A 23570-nucleotide genomic window follows, 5' to 3' on the forward strand; every position below is an offset into this window, starting at 1 on the left:
GACTACTGTTTGAAGACTGTTGACTGATGAGTCGCTAGCTGGTTACAGTTAGTTAACGTTAACTACTACAGGTCATTATGATGTCCTGACACATGTTTGAGTCATATTACATTATTATTAACCCGATACAAACATGTCTGACACGCTTAAAAACGAAGATGATTTGGGAGCAGTTTTACTGGAGGTAATGTTGTCTACCTTATAGCTCACGTTAATCACTAGTTTACTAGAGAATATAGTGTTAGTTAGCTAGGTTAGCAGGTTAGGCTAACTAGCAAGCTAGTTTGTGCTGTTAGTTCAAGTTAACAAGTTTGATAAATTGTGACCACAGACCAGAAAATAACTAACTAATATTCCATAAACTGTTAAAGGTCCCATATTATGCTCATTTTCAAGTTCATACTTATATTTAGTGTTTCTACTAGAACATGTTTACATGCTGTAATGTTAAAAAAACCTTTATTTTCCTCATACTGTCTGCTTGAATATACCTGTATTTACCCTCCGTCTGAAACGCTCCGTTTTAGTGCATTTCAACTGAATTGCAATGGAATGCGTTGCTAGGAAACAGCTTGGGTCCATGTGTACTTCCTGTCAGCTGATGTTATTTACATACACTGCAACAGGATATAAACTGGGTCACATTTAGTATGTTTATGTTTAAAACTGTGTAATGGTCTAATTATTGTATATTTGTGACATCACAAATAGACAGAAATCCTAACGGCTTGTTTCAAACGCACAATTTCTGAATACGGGCTGTGTGTGTTTCTCCGTATATTTAGCTTTTTTATAGTTTAACAGTATTTTCATAGCACTTAAACCTGCTTTATAATATAAAAGACATTATTAGACATAGAAAATCTATTTTTTTTTTACAATATGGGACCTTTAACATTTCTCTTTCTTTTTAAATCTTTAGATATAAATTTAGCTAAACTACCAATATGCAAGAACAAGCGTCAAGCTACAAGTTAAAGTCAGTTGTTAGTAGTTGTTGGCTGGTTTTAGGCCAGTTATCCACAGTATATAACCTAGCTACTACACATGACTGTATATTACAGCTTCAAGAGGATTTGAGACAACTCAAATGTAGTCTTGAGAGCATCACTGTCAACGAAGGGGGAAAAGTACTGGACATTCAAGCCCTGGACGCTGCCATTGGCAAGACAGAGAGTTGCATCAGGGTGAGGATGCTTCATGCAGAATAAGCTCTGATAATATTATTATTGAATATACATCAGACAAAGGTTGCTGAATTACAAACAGATAACTTCTCTGTTCTTTTATTGTAAATAGAAGCATACAGAGGATTACCTGAAAACTGTGTCTAAGCAGCTGCTGGTTCTTCCAAGAATTGAAGACCTACAAGAAAAGAAGCAGATTCCCAAATGGTAAGTAAGGAGAAGCTTAGATGTGTTGTTTACTAAATAATTGTCTACAGTGAAGACACTTTCCTTCACCATCTCATTGTTAGAACTCTTAAGAAATATGTTTTGAATTGTATAAAGTCTGGTTGTGTGTATTGTGAGTTTGACATAGAGACATTACACAGGAAACCTGCTCTGGGGAATATCCCAGATGTGCGTCCACAAAGGGAAAACCTTCCAGGGGCTTCACCTGGGGAAAAGGTAGATTATTATTCATGTTCAGAAATGAAAACTATTTGTTTTCACTGAGTAATATAGAGTATAGCTACAAAATATATGGTAGGTAGGTAAGTTAGAAATTCAAGTATTCCATTGTATTAAACATTAAGACAACAAGTAGACATGGTGTGATAGAGCAGCACATGAGACAAAAAGAAAATACTTTTCTGCTTAGCACAAATATACATATATTTAAATATTTGATATTGCTAATTAAACCTTTCCTCTATCTGTCTTGTTCAGCACAAGTCAGCATTAACCAGGCGTTTGCTGTGTAATCCTGCTCATCCAAACAACAGAGTCATTATGCACCAGAAATTTGGGATATCACTCCCTGATGTCCACAAGAGGAGCACAAATACAGTAAGTAATCTGACTATAAATTTAGATTAGTATAACTTGAGCTGTAGATTGTATTACATTTTTTTACGCCATGCATGTTTTCCATAGAAACAACAATTTACAGAGAGGTTTGATTAAATACTTTCAAAATACAGTATATGTATGTTACATGTCAGTACCTCATTGTGATGTACTGTGCACTCCAGATGGGTTTAAAGTAAACACTATGAACTTAAAAATGCTGCTTCAGTCAGGTCTGCCCTGGAGCTTTTCAGGCTCTCTGTGGAATCAAGATGATAGTTGATGTTTTTCTCCCATAATTATGTACTGCAATTTGTTGTCAGATTGAGTAGTATACATAACAATCATGGACTGTGTGACAGTTAATTCAACTGTGGCTTTGTAAAACTGAACACCCAGGAGAATTTGTAACTTTTTATTAGTTGCAGAAATCAGGCTACATCTGGTATTTTGGCTTTCATACTTATGGAGCAGATTTTCTCATTACATTTCCGTCTTACTGCTGGAAAGGACTATAATCAACTATAATAATAAACTATAATCACAATAATATCATGTCCTCCAGTTATTTTTGCACAGTGAGATTGATCTAGAGCAGAATTGATTCTTGTTATGTTGAGTCTTTGTTGATATTAATTGTAACATACAGCACATGCCTCGGGGAAAATTTGATCAGGAAGCATTACAAAGGTTTCTGCTACAACTAAGATGAATTGGATATCATTGCTCCTTTCCCCGATGCTTACTCCCTTAATCCCCAGAATAGACACTTTATGCTGGAGTGAAGAGTGATGGTACAGGTCTGCATTAATAGACGCTTCAAGTCTCATCCTCAGAGAGACAGTGACATAAAGGTCACTTGGCTCAGTGATGACAGCCAGCACTTGTCACAGCAAACAAATTAATCTTTGCAAAGGTCGACATTAGTTTTAGATATATTTTACACACTTTCTTTTCCAATATGTTTTTGGTAATCTATAACTGACATGAGAAATAGCGGCCAAGACTGTCACTCTGATATAGGAGAGATGGAAGTGCTGGCTGCAGAAAGCGGAAAGCAGCAGATTGCAGCACATCAGCATTCTTCTAAAGAAACAGGCGCCTGATTGCTGTGCTATGGGCTGCTGGTTTACAGCTGTCTCAGGACAGAAGTGGGTACCTTGTCCAGCATGCCAATAAGACAGCCGTAGCTTCCCCAACTGCTAACCACTGGCTCTCTGCCTGCTGCCTCCTCCTGCAACTCAGGCCAGCTCTTCTCCACTCCGTACCCATGCCAGGAAATGAGCTTTTGCATTTTAGCAATTTTACAAAAAGGCGCCACCTTTTCCCAACCCCATCTGAAACAGATGTGTGCCTTTGAGGGGAGATTCTCCCAGCACCTGGCTGCTACCTGTGGTCTGTCAGAGAGCTCAGTGGTCTGAGGAGAACGAAGGAGAGGACATTAGGTGGCAAGTCTGGAGGATCGGCAGCACAAACTTTGTGTTTTATGAGTAATGACACATTTGAATCTGTTTATATTAAACTAGGCCATTAAATCAACTTTTAATTTTATTACGATACGGTACTGTGTTTTAAAAATGTTTATGTTTAGCAGAATATAATTGCAGTGAGTTAAGATACACCTTTAATCTACTTTGTGATTAATTGATGTAGGGTAAGATGGGTTACAGGACGGTTTACAACTTTGCCAGTTCCACTTTTATGACTCTCCTAAATTCTTAATGAATACAGAAAATCTATTGTTTGTAATCATGTAGGCTATCCCAGGCCTCTCCTTTATTCTTACTCTGCTAAAAAGTTCTGTTTTTCTTACATCACCAAGCTGACATGAGTCTGATTAATGGTTGGTTACCTCCCACACTTACAACAATATCTCTAGAAAAGAAAGAAACTCTAGCTGCTGAAGAAAAAACGTCCAATATAAACATGCTCAAGCTCTCAACTTGTAATTGCTGCATTTATTTTGTTGAAGCTAGGGCCGGACTTCTTTAGCTGTGGGCAACAACTTTTTAGGGCCAGACAAGGAAATACTGGACCAGGATTTGGTAACATTGCATTGATTTTATTCATATCAAATGTACAACCTCTGATCTTATAAACTGTTCTGTTAAGGAAAAACATCACAGAATAATCACTGGCCTAAGTCTTCCAACCATTGAACCAAAGGGCCGCCATGGCCTGGCAACATCTGAAGAAGACATTGGGACAGGTAAACAGATATTTCACCACCTCACCAACACCTCACATTTTATACTCTAGACAAATGCTCATTGAATGTGCCTTTCAGTTGATGTTTGTTTGATGTTTATGACATTTAACTTAGCATTCTGTTTTCCATATTATTGTCTTGTATTTTCTAATCTTTTCTAGGACAATGTTTTGAAAGTTGTTTTTCTTATTTTCTATTTCCATTTGTGCCAGATACAAGTTTGCTTCATATGTCGATCCAGCATAAGACGGCCTCTCTTCACCCCAGAGAGGATTCATATTCTTCTAAGAAAGGTCTGCTGCCCTTGGACATATTGACATTAATAAAAATACTGCCACTGTGGCAATCCAATATTTTGAGAGGGCTTCTATGCAATTATGCATTTTGTCTTCTGTTTTGCTCTCTTGCCATTTCTCTCATTGTTTTGTCTTTTAGTTTAAACCCCTCAGTGACTCTGTTGTAGTAGGTACAGCTGCCACAGCTGTTTGCCACCGATAGAGTACAGTTGAGCCTGTCTGTTTGTGACTTTCTGTCTGATAGGCTCAAAGTCCAGGTGCCACAAGATGCTGAAATGGGAAACAGAACCTGGATCCACCTGCGAAAGAATAGGCAGAGAATGCACACCCGTCTGGACCACCAAGACACCGCCTCCCTCCACATCCTCCAAGAGCATGGCCCACAGCGACGGTTTTATCCCTAAAAGCCGTCAGGTGAGAACACTGTAATCATTTTAAATAGATGTTAAATTAAATCAAGAAAGAGAAGCCGAGAAAGACAATATTTCAATTCCTTTAGAGCTGAAGTAGGCGAGATTGGAGCAAATATGATTTAAAAAAGTTATTTTTACAAAACGGTCGCTATATCCTGACAGTAGCACATGAAACAGGTAACCTGAAAAAAATCATGTGCCTCTGTGTCCTCCGGTGCTCCTAACGGCATCTGCAAGATTTCACAGACCGGAGGAAAACAAGCAGTCAGAGCTGATCTGAGGTCTGCTGTCCATCTGCTATCTATGAGAGCCGGCTGTCAATCACTCGTGAACTCCGACCAAACGGTCAAACTAGACAGCGCTGGTCAAATATGAATCAATATTCTGTTAAGTTAATGCCTATTTCTCACCTCAAATGTTTTCAGAATCATCTTGTAGTGCACGGTTTAGCTGTAAAATGAGAAGGTTTGTGACGCGGCCGCCATTGTAAAATCTGTTGAAAGAACGCCAAGTTCTGGTCACATGACCGGAGCACAGCCATTAGGAATGCTCTCTCAATGAAATGACCTGTGATTGGTCAAAGTCTCCCGTCACGGGCTAGAATTTTTTAAAGCCTGAAAACAGAGCCATGAGGAGGTGCAGAAGTCTCTTTATCTCTCAGAACACTTGAATTACAATATGCTGAAAGGTTATTATGACATGTTTGCCCAATGATGCCAAAAATATACTGCCTACTGCCACTTTCACTGTATAAGTAAACTCTAGGTTGGTTGCCTCTCACTTGTTTCCCTGTGTTCTGTAGGATCTACCTGTGCAAGTTCGAGTAAACATCAGCAAATACCCCTTTACCATCATAAAGGGACACATCAACCCAGTGGCGACAGATTTCTGTCACTTCAAGCAGAGCTTTATCTTGTGCTGGAGCAGTGTGGTCGATGCTCTGGAGGCCCTAGAAAAGCTGCTCAGAGACTATGCTGTGCCTCTAGCCAAAGTGAGCGGGGAGCGACTAGTGGAGTTTGGCCATGGTTGGGATAATGGTTGGAGAAAGGCTTCCCCAGTGACCAGCCTCCTCTGCGTGCTTGAAAACTGGGAGGAGGTGTTGAGTCTGGTCTTACGCCCAGGTCAGCGCTACAAGGGAGAGGGAGGCACTGAGGCGGCTGCCATCCACATCCAGTCCTGCTGGAGGCGCCACTCAGCCCGGACAGCCTACCTGTGCCACTGCCGCTGCAAGTGGGCGGTAGGCATCATCGCTATCTCATGGTTGATGCACGCTCAGATGCGTCGTGTCAAGAAGGCCCTGCAGGCCCGGCGTTTCAGACAACTGGAGAATTACCGCAGCAGAGCCCAGGTGATGTCGCTTATATCCAATGTGTGCTTTCTCTCTCTCTCTCTCTTACTTAATATTGCTCTTTCACCTTTTCAAAGCTCGCCTTTGTTTTTCTTTTATCCCAATTTCTCAAAATTAGAGTCAGACTTTTATTTATGACTTTTAACTTAAATAAGACAAATCCTAAATGTGGATGTACTTGGTTCCATCTGAGGTATTATCATTTATTATCTAAATTAAATTATCTGCATAATATTTTTACTTGGAGCTTGTGTTTTAAAATTTAAATATAACCATTTAACTCTAGAAAAAAACAGGTTAATTGTTTTAAAATATTGTTTAGGCTAAAAAGAAAATAATTTCTCTACATTTCAGCTTGTTACTATTAAGTTCTATGTCCCATTCTGTGAAAAGCATCAGTCAAAATCTTTGTTTGACCAACATCCTTTCAGAGGTGCCAAGAGTCTCTAATACTCTGAATGAATGAGTATAAGAGTAACAACAGAAATTAGGCAATGTCGTATCAATAAAAAAGGAGGGACATTAATCATGGCATGTAACGTTAACTAAAATGTGCTGCTTTAGTGCTTATAGTTTGGGAATAACAGAAACACAGAACAGCAGAGGGGAGCAGTGAGACAGATGAACAGAGGAGAACAACAGAAAGAAGCAAGACAACCATAAGACATCAGAGGAGTTAGATGAACGGAGGGGAACAGCAGAAAGAAAGAGTGAGACAGATGAACAGTAGAGAACAGCAGAAAGAGACAGATGAATAAAGTAAAACTGCAGCCACATTGATAGCAAAAGAAGACAAATGGAGAAACAGTGATTATGAGGGCTGGTGATCGAGGGCAAATAAGGTACCCAATCCATTCCGATGGTCAATTACACTACATGTAACAATAGCTAAATATATAATGACGTACTATAAATATTATAGATAGTTTAAATATTTTAATTTCAAAATGTGTTGTAGGTTTTAAAATGAAAACAGATTGTAAAGGTAAAATTATTGTTTTGCAGCTTAAATTATTGTGAATGCGGTGGCATCAAAAACCAATTTAATTTAATGCAATTAAATCTTTTAGATTTTCTGGGGGTATATGCCTTGTTAAGCTGTGAAGACCGATTTACTACATTACATTACTACAAATATTTCTAACTTGTAGAACCTTGCAATCCTAAACTCAAGAAATAAAGACCTGCTTCTATTTAGCTCTTCAAGAGAGCGGCATGACAGCACAATTTTCCCAAATGCAAACTGTTCTGTAAATTTTTCCCCGTTCAGCGTAGATGTCATGTCGGTGCTGTCACCTGGGTTGAACATCTTTTAGAGCGCTGAGACAATATTAATTAGTGCCTACAAGTTCATTTAGTTTTAACATTGGCGTGTGTGTGTATACATGCACTAAATGTATGTTCTCGCTCTTTAAACATTCATACCCTGTTAATTAAGCCTGCTAATCTTCCCCTGGCAGTAGCATCATGTACCTTGCTGATTGAATTAATTGTGAGAAGATGTTTCTAAAGTAAACGCTTAATTTAATTAAGGTGGTATTTTATGCTTGGTTTGCTTCTGTTAGCCCAGAGAGAGATTGGCTTGATGTGTTTTTGCTATGCAGTGATGATTTGTGTGTGTATGTGTGTGTGTGTGCGTCCAAGCAGTCCCCTCTCTGATCACTCCTTTCCTCCATCCCCAGCATCTGGCAGCCAACTGGAAACACATCCAGTCCTCCAAGAGGACCATTATCCACATCCCTTCATTAGGTAGCTTTCTCTGCCTGCTGCACACACACACACGCACACACACGCAAACACACGCACACACACACACACACACACACGCTCACACACACACACACACACACACACACACACACATCTGATGTAGCAGCAGTCATCCCCTGTCTCACCACCACTCTGCTGCCCCAGTCTGTGGCCCTGGTGGAGGCACTCTGTCTCGTTCAAATGACTCTCTGCAGGAAAGCACTCACAGGATGATGACAGTCCCCATGCCAGGGAACTGAACAATTTAGTCTCAATCGCCATTTAATTTGCAGATTAAGCAAATGAAAAGCCATTATGTTGGAATATTTGCAAGAGGCACAAAGGTCTTATTTTATTGCTGTGCAAAAAAACAAAACACACACACACACACACACAAAAGAGGAAAAAGCTGCTGTGTATTTGCACCAGACATCAAGCTATGATCCGTTCTTGTTCTAATTTCACCACGGCACTCACATTTAGACTGTAATCAGGCATGTGCATTGTAAATCATTGAGCGATTGTCTAAAATTATTAAGCCTAATTACTAGCAGATGGAATGCTTTATTTGCACTTGGGGTGGCTACAGAGAGTGCTGTGTGAGCAAGGATAATTAGAAAGTTGAACCCCATTGTTGTTAATTAGCATGAATCCAATCATTTAATTACCTTGATTCAGTTGAGGATTCTCTCTCAGGCAGAAATCCAGACAGACATAGAGTGAAATCCTGGAGGTACCACCGGATGTAGCTCAGTGGTGGCTGGACATGGTGCAACAGGACGCACAGCACACTGCACCTGCTAGTTATTAAGCTAAATTAATCATCAGATTGCACTGCTGTTGATTTGACTTAACTACCCGTCCCCCAAGTCTAGTAGCGCGCACATCTGAGGGCAGTTGTACAGAGCTACAGATTTTTAATAAAGCCAGTTAGAGATGATATGAATCTCTCTCTGAAAGTCTTCTTTTGTGACCTTATTCTGACAGGATACTCCCGGAGCCAGCGAATGAACTTGAGGCGATTTGACGTCCTACAGAACATCCAAATAAGCAGACTGTGTGATATTAGAGGTAAGAGTGTTTTCCAGCCTCACCTCCATATACACACATTAACTTCCTCTGTGTGCTTTACTGTAAACATGTAATATTGTATATTTCAAGATGAAAAAGTGGAGGTGATCTACGTGTGTCCGCGACATCTGGGGGACGACATTTTGCACTATTACACCAGCCTCCTGAAGTGTGATGGAGCCACAGTCGAGGATGATACCGTGACATCCTCCTCGGTCAGACGCTTCATCATCCTCACACCTGAGGCTGTAGATTATTTCCCGGTAAGGTCAATCACATTTTTGTGCACAAACTTTAAAGAAAAAAACCCTGACAATGCATTTGATTTTTCAGCAGGATCTTAGAATTGTATTGCACTGTAGAGATGCTACAAGCATCTGTAGTTTGTGAATCCTCCTCTAGAGGGTACTAGAGGAGATTGTTATTATACAGTTCTCTTACACTCTGTGTGTGTTTAATATTTTTCATTCCCTTTTACTACTTTTGAAATTAAACATCTGTGTTATTTCGAGGTAAACACACTAGAGCTATATTAAGTTATACTTAATTAAAATACATGCAAACGGTCTCTAGCTGGTTTTCAGTAAATAATTAAATTCCATATTACTTGGTTTATTAACTGTTTATTCCATCTAACTGCTGCATTTTCAGAAATTCAGAATTGTTTTGATTACCTCAATACAATAAAACGAAGGTGTTGTTATATTGTCTTTTTACATCCAGCCATTCTATCCATCTTTTTATATGCCTTTGCACGAGATTGAATGTGCAACATGACATGGTCTTCCTCATTTCTTTCTATTGATTTTCCTGCTGTTTTGTTGTTAAACTGTGCCAGACGTGTTGCTGAGATGAATCACTGCTACCCATGGCTGGCAGCGCATTCTGCCAGTGACAGAAGGGATAATTCCATGTGGATCAAATAAATACAGATGTGAAGTAATTAGTTATATTCCCAAGGAGCTCATTGCTAGCACACATTAAAGATGTGAAGGATAGAGGAGGCCTCCCACAGGCAGCTTTTATCAATTCAACCTGCTGGAATACAGGAGAGGTTAAAGCCCTGCTGGCTATTACAATAATAGATCTGTTGTGTGTACACAGTGATAAATCAGGTCAAGAAACAACCCTTGGAAGACACACTCAGAACTCTTAGCTGCAGCAGAAATCCTTTTTCCCCCTTTTCTCTTCCAGACCCATAATATGTGCCTGTCCACGCTGCTAAAGTACAGTCCACGCACCCTGAAGCGCATCAGGAGCCTGATCCAGGGGAAGCAGGCCTATATTGTGGGTGGAGTGGCCCACATGGATGACCTGGCAGTGGCTGATGAGCTGGGAGTGCCAATCCTGGCTCCAGAACCGGCTGTTGCACAGCTCTACGGCACCAAGTCTGGAGGGAGGAGGATCTTCGCCGTGGCGGAGGTCGATGTACCCCCCTGTCAAGGAGACATCTACTCGCTAAACCAGGTCAGAGATCAAAAACTCAAATGCATACACAGACAGATAACAAGAAGAAGAACACATTTATCGTAAGGACTGTCAATGGATTCAAATATTTAATTGTGATTAATCACATGATTGTCCATAGTTAATCACGATTAATTGCAAATTAATCGCACACTTTTTATCTGTTCAAAATGTACCTTAAAGAGAGATTTGTCAAGTATTTAATACTCTTATCAAAATGGGAGTGAGTAAATATGCTTGCTTTATGCAAATAAATGTATATATATATATTTATTATTGGAAATCAATTTCAACTCACAAAAATTACAAATATTGTCCAGAAACCCTCACAGGTACTTAATTTAGCATAAAAAATATGCTCAAATCATAACATGGAAAACTGCAGCCCAACAGACAACAACAGCTGTCAGTGTGTCAGTGTGCTGACTTGACTATGACTTGCCCCAAAACTGCATGTGATTATCATAAAGTGGGCATGTCTGTAAAGGGGAGACTCGTGGGTACCCATAGAACCTATTTCCATTCACATATCTTGAGGTCAGAGGTCAAGGGACCCCTTTGAAAATGGCCATGCCAGTTTTTCTTTGCCAAAATTTAGCGTAAGTTTGAGGTGTTGTTTAACCTCCTTCACGACAAGCTAGTATGACATGGTTGGTACCAATGGATTCTTTAGGTTTTATAGTTTCATATTTAATTTTTAGTATCTTCACTCTAGCTTTAAAACTGAGCTTGATACAACTTAAAAATCACAAGTTGTGTTAATGCGTTAAAGAAATTAGTGGCGTTAAATTGAATTTGCATTAACGCGTTATTATCGCATTAACATTGACAGCCCTAATTCATTTGTAATTAATTGTATTATTTTAGTTTTAGTTTCTCATGTCTCTCTCTTGGTTTAGCTCCATGAAACACTGGCTAGGCTCTTAGCTCAAAACATGGATGTGCAGCGCTGGCTCTTCAAGGTGGATTCTGAGCACGGCGGCCGTGGCACAGCATACTGTGATGTACACCACCTTAAAAGCTATAACTGGGCCCTACAGGAATGCCGTCGTTACGGTCCTGAGCTATGGAGCACAGAGTGGATTCAGGTAAATATGTGACTCAGAGGATTACGTCATTCCTTCCCTGACGTAAACTATAGGACCACTTCTTAAAGGACATTTTACACACTTACTTTTATGCAATGTTTTATTGAATTTGCTTGAATTTTGGTTTGTATTTTTATTCATTTCCCTTATTACTTCTCCCTAAATTGATGTTTTTTACTATTATGTCTTGTTTTTATGGCTCCCTCCAAAGCACTGGTTTTAGAAAAGTGCAATACAAATAAAGTTTATTGCTATTATTATTACACTCCCACCAATGAGGGATCAGCCATTTAAAGTTAACATGCTAACAACTAGATACTTAACAGATAACATTACAGTAACAGCCAGATATTAAAATGGAGATTGTGCTCCGTGTTGAGATGAGACAGCTCAGAGAAAGGGTTAGATTCACTGAATGAATGAACAATAACATAGGTCACAGTGAGGTCAGAGAGACGCCATCATTCAGCTTAGAGTGGGTGTCTTAACAGTCACAATGCTGGTCCCTGTAGTACAGTATTTTGAGCATCGTCCCCAGAGCCACAGAACATTAAATCAATAGATAAAATATCTGTTTATAGACATAGCCATTATCCATTCTCTGAGGCAAACGCATCAAGTAGTGTTGATGTGTTGGGGAGAACAGAAACCTGTCCGATTGTATTAGAGCCTTAACTCACCTGGCAGTGACAATTAAATCACAGTTCAAAGCATTTCTTTCTCTGTATATGTGTATATATTTATATTAGGGCTATCAATCGATTCAAATATTTAATCGTGATTAATCGCATGATTGTCCATAGTTAATCGCGATTAATCACAAATTAATCCCACATTTTTTATCTGGTCAAAATGTACCTTAAAGGGAGATTTGTCAAGTATTTAATACTCTTATCATCATGGGAGTGGGCAAATATGCTTGCTATATGCAAATGTATGTATATATTTATTAATCGAAATCCATTACCAACACAAAACAATGACAAATATTGTCCAGAAACCCTCACAGGTACTGCATCAAATCATAACATGGTAAACTCAAGCGCAACAGGCAACAACAGCTGTCAGTGTGTTGACTTGACTTGACTTAAAGTGGGCATGTCTGTAAAGGGGAGACTCGTGGGTACTCATAGAACCCATTTCCATTCACATATCTTGAGGTCAGAGGTCAAGGGACCCCTTTGAAAATGGCCATGCCAGTTTTTCCTCGCCAAATCTTAGCGTAAGTTTGGAGCGTTGTTTAGCCTCCTTCTCGACAAGCTAGTATGACTCTAGCTTTAAAACTAAAGAAATTAGTGGTGTTAAGAGAAATTTGCGTTAAGGCTTTTTTATTGCGTTAACTTTGACAGCCCTAATTTATATAAAACTTTTGTGCAGATTCACAGCTGAATTAATTTGTATTACAAATACCTTGAAAGTATATTGAAGTACAAATGACACTAAACACTTAAATCCTTAATTGCAGCTGATCTGCTGCTCTAGCATTACAGCATTGAGCTTTCTCTCTCTGTGTGTCCATAACACTCAGTGGTCGGGTCTGGGCCATTCGTAAAGAGAACATTTTAGTACAAGTACCGTGTGTAGCGTTAAAAGTGTGACATTGTAATTATTCTATAAATCATCAACATTTGCTTTCCCCTCAAAAACTAAATTCAGATTTAATCTCAGACCTAATCAAAACAAATAAAATGCACGTAATCATTGGTAAACCATTCATTTAGTACAGATCCAATCTACACAGCTTCTGAGCCCCTGGCTCTTATTTCTCATATGCTTACAAAGTAGCCTTTGATTTTCTGTCATGTGTTAATTACCGTATTTTGCCATTTAACTGGGAGCTTTGTGTAAACTAATTACAGGCTAATGATTGTGGGCTTGGAGCACAACGATTTTACTTTTTATTCCATTTGAAAGAACAGCAGTCATCTCGAGCTTCTTATGGCTCCACTCTGTTTTGTTCCTATTAGCTCGTCCTCTGATTCATAGTGTATGTGCAGTGCGGGGCTGTAATTGTTGTGGCATCGGTGCTGTTAATTATGGCAGAGAGTGGCTGAGCCACAGCGATGGTCCATAATGGTGGCTGAGGCAGCACAGGAAAGTAAATGGGGTTTGTTTCACCAGCTGGGGTCCCATGGAGAGGGAAGAGTGCCGAGGCCCCCAGTGTAGGCCGACAGCCTCGGGGCTTCTGGGCCATATGGACACAACACTTTAACTGGCCTTTATTCTACACCTTGCTCTTTTAATCAAAGCAAAGCCCACATCCTGTGCTCCTCATTGCATGATTTTTTTCTTGTGACATTGTTTTCTCCTAAAATGTATTAGCCCCTTAAATGTATTACATCGTCCTTCTGCTGTTGTACTTGTGTATACTGAAGATAGCAATTTGGCTCTATATGCTGAAAGATTACAGAACGATGTTGTTGATTAGATAGAAACATATGAATATTTTATATCAGCGCATCTTCTCGCCGTCCTCTCCTCACAGCAGAAACTGCAGATAGATGTTCAAACATGGCCGTATATTTTGAGGTATAACACCCATTAGCTGAAAAGAAGTGGACCTAATTGCGACAGCAGTGACAGCTAGTGAACAGGATAGATACGGAATATTTGCATTTAAGCAATAGATGTTTAAAGCTATGAAAATAGTAGCAATTTAATTAATTATTAATGAAACACAAATTGTCAAATGAAGCATTTTAAATATTAATTCATAATTACCAAGAATAACACCAAGATCATTGTTTACCAAAAAAATAACAAATAAGTGATGATTGGAGTGTATATTATACAAATACGTTTTAAGTGGAATGTCTCGTAGCCTTTATAATCACTGATAAAGTAGAGCGGGGATTAGAGAGTGCACTTGGCCTCAGTCTACACAGACTGTGTGCATATTTTTGTAATTATTGCTTGTTCTGAAGGGCGCAGCATGAAGAAGCCTGACTCACAAGAATACCATGTGGTCTTTCAGAATAATACCAACAATCAGATCCCTTCTGGCTATGTAAAAGAAAGCCTAAAAGGGTACAACGGGAAGGAGGAGGGCTTCGCAACCACACTATAGGAGCTTCCACAGAGGTCTGGGAGATGGTGAGGCCCACAGCCTGCAGCACAATGTTCCAGCCTGCAGAAAAAGCCCCCCAGGCCTCTTTTAGCATTTACACAGAGAGAGGTTAAAGACATGTAGATCTGCACCCATGCAACGCCTGAAGGGGGCCACACACACACATGCACTTAAGCGCTCACACAGCTTGCATATGGATCATTAGGCACAAGAGGGTAAAAATTACACCTAATAGCGTCAACAGATGGAGTGTTTCTTTTTGTCACGCTGTGTACAAACAGATCTTGAGCAACACCTTATTTAGGTTAAGTTTGTCAACGAAATGGGTCATTTGATAATCACTACCATTGAAGAGGTGCGGGGACATTTTGTGCAGATGTTTTCCGTCTAAATATTGTGCAGTCTGTGATTGCATGGAGGATTTTAAATATATAATGATCTGTCTTAACGTAATTAACCTGGATTTACCTTGATAAGATGTTTTTCCTGTAGTTCACGTTTGCTTTGTGTTTTCACTGAAGGTCATAAGTGCTTTTTGTGCATTTTTTTAAGCAGAGGAAATGTTGCTGCCCTCGTGCTAAGATGTTAAATTCAACCAGGGATGAGGAGGATGTGATGACAAGAGAGTTCATTTAGTGTCACACATGAATTAGTCATGGGCTGTGGTAGATTAAGGTTGAAGCTTTGGTGAAACAGTGCTACAGAAAATGAATATTCATACAAAAATGTATGACTAGTCAGATTATATCCCTCTATTCCAGAGACTTGCTGTAGCTTCTCAGTTGTTTCACTATGTAGTAGACAGATGAGATGGCAATCAAAGAGGCAGGGCAACATCTATTTTATTTATGACCCGATTGCTTGGCTTTATGTGGACACCAAGCAAAGCCTGAATCCTATCACAGGGTACTGTACGCAGTTTAAGTCCAAATAATTTATTGCAAAATACCTCTCTTTCTTTTCCCCCCTGTCCTGCTGTTTTCTGTGAACTGCATAGGCAAAGTCCCGGGGTGAGCTTGCTCTTCCGTTGAAAATGACAACCGTTCCCTTACACTTTTTGCCGCACCATTGTGTGCTTTATGGTTTGTATAGGGGGAATCACTGTGTAGCGTTTGACCTCGCCTCTTACAGTACTTGAATATGATGATGGCTGTTACATGACTGGAATATCAACAGCATAATCTCCGGTCCTGTCTCCAGTGAAGCCGGACGGCATACACTCAAAACAAAGTTACGCTCTAGATAGAACGATGGAAGAACAAAGACATTATTCCCATTCAGAATTCAGACAAGTTTCACATATTTTATTGTGTATGACCAAATTAAAGCCTTGTCTAATGGTCATACCCAGACATTATTACATTCAGAAAAACCTGTATTTAAAAGAAGACTCAGCACTTTGACTCGTCATACAGTCTACATAAAGCATTCAATTGTACTTTTATAACGCAGTATATATGGTATAAAATGACCGCTAAAGGTTTAGTGGAGTCATTGTTGTCAGAGAAAAAACAGTGTACTTGAGTTGCCAAACTGTTTAAGAGACACCTAAAACAAAAGTTAGAAATTAACAGCGTAATTAAGTGGTGAAACCATTATGGCATTTCCTAGTTACAGAAACAAGAGTGATATCGATCCCAGTCGAGCCCTGATTGATCCCCAGATAGATGAGGGTTAGCTCAGGCATTCATCAGCTGCCCAGTGGAGAGAGTTGTTATTGAGGGCAGGTGCTGTCTCTGTGGCTGTGAGTTAAAACCATTAGACTCCTGAGGCCTTCTGATAATAGGCTGTCACTCACAGATAGACCGTCCCGCGGCATCCATCAGGCACTCGCGCAGAAATTGAAGCAGCCACCAAAGGTCTCGAGGATAACAAGCAAGTCACTGGAGTCATCCGGATAACACAAGGGCATTTCCACTAATGTAGTCGACGCCTAGAAAACGCTTTGATAACGGGAAGAAATAAAGTTACTGACTTGTGTTTGAATTAACAAACATTCATAATGTACTCAGATCTGTCATTTTGAGTAGATCCCCTAATGTATGCACCTTAACTTTCTCTCTGCAGGAGTCTGTGCTGCTTAAATATTTAGATGAAATCCCACAGTGGCTCGCTCGTTACGCCCAGCCTGCTAAAACCTCCCGCTATCCCAACTGGGCCTGCTTCCTGAAGACCTTCCTCAGGCAAGGTCAGATACCTATTGTCAGCTCCTGAATGCTATTCACCTGCTAATACAACCATTTGGAATATGCTAACACACATTTCCTCGGCCTTCCTACTTCCCAGATGTTGCCTATGTGACCTGACAAGTTTAATACATTTCATGTTGGTTGTTAAACAGCTGCTAGGAGACGTTCAGATGCTGTGTCATTGGTGACTTTTTTATTTTCTCTGCTCTCGCTGTGTGTCCAGGCGGTGTGGTGGAGGCCTACCCCCCTTCAGACAGCGTCACCTGTCTGACAGTAGATCTGCTGCTGGAGCCCGGGGGTGAGGTGACCATGCTGTCCTGTGGAGACCAGCTTCATAGCTCCTGTCAGCTGGAAGCTATCGGCTCTACTGTTCCTCAGACCTCTGTACACCCGGAGACCTTGCAATCCATTTGCATGCGTGTGGGCCAGGCCTGTCTACAACGCCTTATTGTAGGCTACGTCTCCGTGGACCTGGCCACCTTTCTGAACCGCAACACCATGGAGCAAAAGGTGAGACTGCCTTAAATATGGCCTGGGCTGTTGCGGCATGTGGCGTCAAAGCTCTCTATTTCACCATATTGGTGAAAGAGATCAATGTTTAGGCTGGATCAGGGAGCCATATGAGCAGATAGGTGTCTCCCTTACTGCTCCCCTGGGATTTGGTAAAACAGGCAAGGCAAACAGTGGGCACAGGGACCAAATGTGTCACAAGGCCATCTAATAAACTGTCAGGTCTTATCGTGTCGATACACTGATTCCACCATTTAAGGCTTGCCCTTTAACCTCGCAGTGCCGAGACATTCAGAGGCGCCTATCTTTCAGACAATAGGTCATTCTAAAGTGATTTGGCGGCTTCACAGGGACACCCTGTCAGTGTTTAACCCCTAGCTGCTTTACCTGCAGTGGTCTGCTGAAATGTGTCTCGTTGTTATAGCGAGGCACCATCGAAGCCTCATCTCATTTGTCAGGATTAAGTTTTGATACCTTCTTGATTTATGATATTGGAAATGGGCTGGTTTATGATGGTTTAACCTCTGCTCCCAACATGTGGCTACATTGACTGCTTATTGATCCAGAGCTGTAAAATGAAACGCTTTGTTTATAATACGGTCTATAAAATACTGAACCTGCAAAACAGTGGACAAAGCTCTAGAGCTACAGTATGTTATAGTTTTACGTGAAAAAGGACACTGAATGTGTGCAGATTTTTTTTTTCTTTCATTAAAAATCCATCAAATAGTAATACATCTTCCTCTTATTCAGGACATTTCAATACATCTGGAATATTTGTTTTTTTCTCGTCATTGCTGAAGCTTTATTTGTGTTTGCATTCATAATGTATTCTCAGTATAAAAAAATGGATTTGACACTAGCTAAGGGCATGCTTGCCACTAGAGGGTAGTCTCTTATGGATTAGATGTTAACACACAGTGTGAGCAAAGCAGTGTTCAGACATTGCAATTTGTATTTTAAAACTTTTTTATTTTTTATTTTAGTGCATTAGTATTATTGTTTCCTTTAAGACTTCAAATACAGATTTTTTTTGTCAGTAGTCTTGACATGGACTGTGGATTTTATCACATTTTATTCATTTTAAGGTAAGAAAAAATACATCTCACAGTTTTTTTTACATTTCAGGATTTAATTTACTCTCTAAATTGTAATTTTAGTGACACTCAAATGATATGCTATTTCTCAAATGTATCATAGGAATTGGAGCTGCCCTTTTCTTTAACTTGATATAATGACAGCCTTAAAATTAATTTTCAGTTTCAATGTTGACCCAAAATTGAATGGGATTCACTGACAGCATAATTAAGAACAGCCTATAAACAGCATGTGCTTCAATAGAGGCAGGAACATTAAAGGCAGATTCTTAACCATCTCCCCGCACACAGAGCAGACAGAGGAGAGCCACATGGGCAAACCTGTCTGGATTTAAACATCAATTTAGATTCAAACCTGTTGCTAAAAGCTGCCTACTTTATTTGATGGGAAGAAGTGGGTCACATATGTTTGCCCTTGCAGTCTCTCCTCACATTGTGGAGCGGCGGGGCCCCAGCTGCAGCATCAGGGTTTTTAATGAAAATGCAAGGCAATAGAAAACAGGTACAATCCAGGCTTACATTTCCCACGGCTTTGTTAAGAGCGACAATGAGACATTGGAGTATGATTTTTTAGTGAGTCGAATGAATGGCGCGGTGGAGTGTGTCCATCACTCAGGCCCAGGTATCAACCTGATGCGTACAGACCAGCGTCTATCCAGTGGCAGCTAACGGTGGCCGAGTGCAGCACAGAACTTTTGATTATCATGAAATTACACAGCTTGCAATTGTTTTGATGTGTGCTGTTTATAACACTTAATGCATATACTGTATATCCTCCTCTATGTCATTCTCATATAGCTTGTATTGTCAAAATGTTGAAATTACAACATTTACTCATGAAATTACAAATTTAAAACTCATTGAAAAACTGTTCCAGATTACCAACTACAACATTGTAGCTCATGTTGCCTAAAATAATATTCGTATTTCTTCAAGTGGTCCATTGGAAGTGTTGTGAAATATTTTTTGTATTGTAGAGCACTTTAAAAATTCATACACTATCATAATTTTGAACTGATGATCTGAAATTATGAGCTAATAGTCAATTATTCCATTGACAAAAAACAAATCAACAACAATTATAGAGCTGCAACAATTAATAAATTAATAGATTATTCGTCAACTACAAAATTATTAACCCACTATTTTGATAAAAAAAAAAATTAAAAAAATAAAGTTAAAAGTTAGAGTCAAATTTCTCTGATTCCAGCTTCTTAAATGTGAATATTTTTTGGTTTCTCTACTCCTCTATGACAGTAAACTGAATATCTTTGAGTTGTGGACAAAACAAGACATTTGAGGACGTCAACATTTTCTGACATTTTATAAACTAAAACCACTAATTGATTAATTGAGAAAATAATCAACAGATTAATCGACAATGAAATTAATCGTTAGTTGCAGCCATAAACAATTATGATAGTTGATTCATCGTTTTGATTATTTTACAAAAATGCCAAGTTTCTCTGGTTCCAGCGCCTCAAATGTTTGCTGATTTTCTTTGTCTTGTATGATTGTAAACTGCATATCTTTGGGTTTTTGGACTGTCGGTTGGACAAAACAAGACAGTTGAAGATGTCGCCTTGGAAAATGTTAAAGCATTTTCTGCTATTTTCTGACTTTTTATTTAAAAAAATTGTTAAATTAATCGATAATTAAAATGAAAGTTCGTTGCAGCCCTAGACTATATGACCTATGTTTCACAATATATTTGAATTTTAATAAAAAATTAAATGTTATAAGTGCATTACTGTATATGGTCAGATATCCATGCGTTAGTGGAGATGAAGTGCTCAGGTTACAGAGACAGCGGCGTTCAGACAGGCAGCGATTTGCATTCAGTGGCAGGAGCGTTTACTTTGACAAATAGGAACCGCAAAGGGAGGCAGCCGACTGCCACTTAGTTATTAACAACTCCTTCACCGGTGATTTATTTGCCACTTTTGAAGAGAGGGCATAGCTATTAGGTTATTATTGGGAAAATTAGCCCTGTTTAAGCAGAAGGCTACGACCATACCTGACCCCTTAATATACTTATAATGATGCCATTTACCATACATATCTGAACTTAGCTTCTCATCAGACCTGTGCCACACAAAGTAGCCCAAGGCAGACTGAACACAAATATGCAGGGAAGGATCTACTTTGTGCACGTGTCATTCCACAGCTGAATTACCTAAATCTGTCGAGCACACACCATTAACCGTGTTTTCCTTTCCCCTGCCTCTCAACATGGATAACATTGTAAGGATTAAAAGGTACTGACCCCTCTCTTTACAAGGATTGCTGGGTGAAATACTTTGATGTTCCATTTTTTGTGATTAAATTGGAATTTAAGTTTATAGTGTCTGTTTTTCCTCTGCTGTGACACGGGGTTCACGATGTCTTGTTTGCAGGTGTGGGCTATTGATCTGGACCTCGCGTACAGTGACCAGCTGGCCATGACCCAGATGCTTCTGATGATGACTGGAGGAACGCTGAATTGCCGCACAGGCTGTTTAGAAGTGCCAATGCCACTCCGAGAAAAATGCTGTGAACACCAGATTGCAGCCAAAGTACCATTTTATATTTGCTTATAAGGACAGTTTTGATAATGTCACATTTTTCTTAAACAGGAGAAGGTGGATTTTAAATGCTATAGTAGAAGTTGTATACAGTGTCCTCAACAAGAAAGAAACCACCAAGCAAGCTGAGCCTTTAGAAGACATTATTATACCACTACAGTAATCACAAAGATAGATCAATGTTTTCCTCTTCATTTTTGTTAAATACAACTAAATGCTGTAATTACGCACTGAGCTCAATTGGTGTTTAGGTGCTGAATTCATTATCATTTTGATAGATGAGCCTAAATAATCAACACATTAATAATTCATACCATTTTCATTATGCATGTGTATGCATGCTTGAGCACCTCATCAACCTGGTGCCAGGCCTTAAACAATAGAGTTCTTTTATTAGCACTATGCCTGAGTTTACACTTGTTAATCTGCGACTTGTATTATTTTATCAAACATTCATTTAGTCGGTGGCCCGGTGCTTCAGTACAGCAGTTGAGCCACCACAGTGGTTAATGGCTTTAGCAGTGGCCATCATTAGGGGCCTGCATATTACAAACACAATTAAATCCCTGTTGGACACTTTTATTGTTGTGTGAGGGTCCTGTGTTTGACAACCGCGAGCACACACCCATCACAGCGAGTTACGGGCGATCTCCTGAGCTCACAGAGGCTTAGGCCTGCTCTTTTTTGCCTCCCAAAGGTGCCTGAGAACCAGGAACATTTTTATCCTCTTGAGCCCTGCCACTTTTAAGTAATCAACCTCTCTAGTGTTACTTATGACACCCGCATGCTCAGAAACCCTCTCTATTATGGTGATATGTATTGTGCGTTGAGTGGTGCTTTTGTGCATTTGGTATAGAGCTTTTGTCTGGAATTGAATGCAAACATTTGCAGTCCCAGAACTGTGTTTTCTTTGATTGGCGTCGTACAATTAAGCTCATCTTGTATTTGGCATGTCTTCTAAACATTAATTGTTCCTCCCCGCAGTTAATTAAGAAAGGCCCAACAGTTTACCACATGTGCCCCGCACTCACTCATCATGTTTACTAATCACACACACTCCCCAAACTCAGCAGTGACCCTAAGGACATGAGTATGCGGTTCAGCCATCTCTACACACACCAACACCTATTATACTTTAACTCCACATATAATAGAGCATCTCCAGCAAAAAATGTTTTAGTCTTGTTTTAGATTCATAGAGAGACTAATGCCAACAATCACACACTCACATCCTGTTTTCTTGTTGTTGTTTTTTTACAGCCTCCTGTGGTGAATCGTTATGCAGTTATCGGGAGCCACTTGTTTCACTCTAACCTCTCCATGTTATACCATAATGTGTTCTTTATGGTGTGCAAGGCTCATGGTATAGGATTTAACATGAAGGTGAAAATTCTCACTCACATCACAACAAGTTAGTGAGTAATTGGCGCATCATCGGATTAATAATAAATTCACAAAAATCAGTATGCAAACGGTAAATAAGGGCTGGATGTTGAAGTACACGGGATTTATTGTTTTACTTTTGTTTTTTACCGTGGTATCGTAGTGGGTATCGAGAATCGTGGACTTTTCTCTCGTATTGGTATCAACTACTAAATTTCTGGTATCGTGACATCCGTACTACTAGCATAACACACCCAAATCTCGAGTTGCATTGTGGGTAATGTAGGTGCCAGGTTTTGACAAGGAAGAAGAATGTATGTGATAAAAAAAACAACTTGATATCTCAAGTTCTGCTCCGCTGATTTTGATCTTAAGCTGTACATCAAGAGTCCGACGATGTTAAAGGAGTGCAATGCTGAATCGGTGGAGTTCTCTTTTAATCTGCTCTATGTGATGATGGAGCTCTGCTTCTCACTGTGTGTTTGTGGCTTTTACTTTTCAGAGGAAGCAAGGCACTGTTTTTGCTGTTTACGACAACAGTGAGCGACGCAGCATTGGAATGATGTAAGTATTTATTATTGCTTAATATTCATATACAAACAGTATAATTGAAATTTAGGGTTTATTACCAGGAGAAAGAATTGTGAGCACATTAAGGTTTGCTTTAACCTCCCTTTGTTCAAAACAGTAGCGGATTAGGTGGATGAAAGACTTCTCCAGACTGAGAGGAAAGACAATTCTTTTAGAGGATTAACATGCCACCTCTGGCTTTGTAAATGTTGGTACAAACTGTAGAAGTTGTTAAGCAGAGGGTTATTTAACATATTTATCATTCAAATCCTTTAGCTTACACAGTGCTGTAACAGTTAAATCCAGCTGTGCTCATCCCCCTAAAGGCTGAAGATGAAGATGTCTGCTAAAAGTTTCATTTAACCACCACCATCAGATGAACAAGGTGATTGTTTCTTAGCGGGCAACACGGGGAACATTTGTAAACTCGTTTGTTTGGGGTGTCGTTAATAGAACCGTCTCAGAGGATCTCCAGGGAGCTCTGGTGACCTTTGCTCAGAATCTGTCAGTCATTCATCAGGAAATATCGCCCTCTAA

The 23570-nt window shown here is 39.6% G+C and overlaps 1 protein-coding gene across 1 annotated transcript; it reads left to right on the forward strand.

Moving 5' to 3' along the window:
* Window position 1: 1 nt before the first annotated feature.
* On the forward strand, window positions 2-23570 carry iqch (IQ motif containing H). The gene is made up of 19 exons (XM_037766957.1): window positions 2-184; window positions 1065-1187; window positions 1300-1394; window positions 1556-1631; window positions 1893-2012; window positions 4125-4221; window positions 4434-4514; window positions 4762-4931; window positions 5733-6278; window positions 7961-8027; window positions 9015-9098; window positions 9189-9361; window positions 10293-10565; window positions 11465-11653; window positions 16788-16908; window positions 17133-17419; window positions 20913-21071; window positions 22341-22463; window positions 23487-23570. Exons 1-19 carry the CDS (start codon window positions 134-136, stop codon window positions 23568-23570), a joined length of 2919 nt encoding a protein of 972 aa, XP_037622885.1. The 5' UTR covers window positions 2-133.

The sequence above is a fragment of the Sebastes umbrosus genome, chromosome 4 (assembly GCF_015220745.1).
Source record: "Sebastes umbrosus isolate fSebUmb1 chromosome 4, fSebUmb1.pri, whole genome shotgun sequence".
Taxonomy (NCBI): domain Eukaryota; kingdom Metazoa; phylum Chordata; class Actinopteri; order Perciformes; family Sebastidae; genus Sebastes; species Sebastes umbrosus.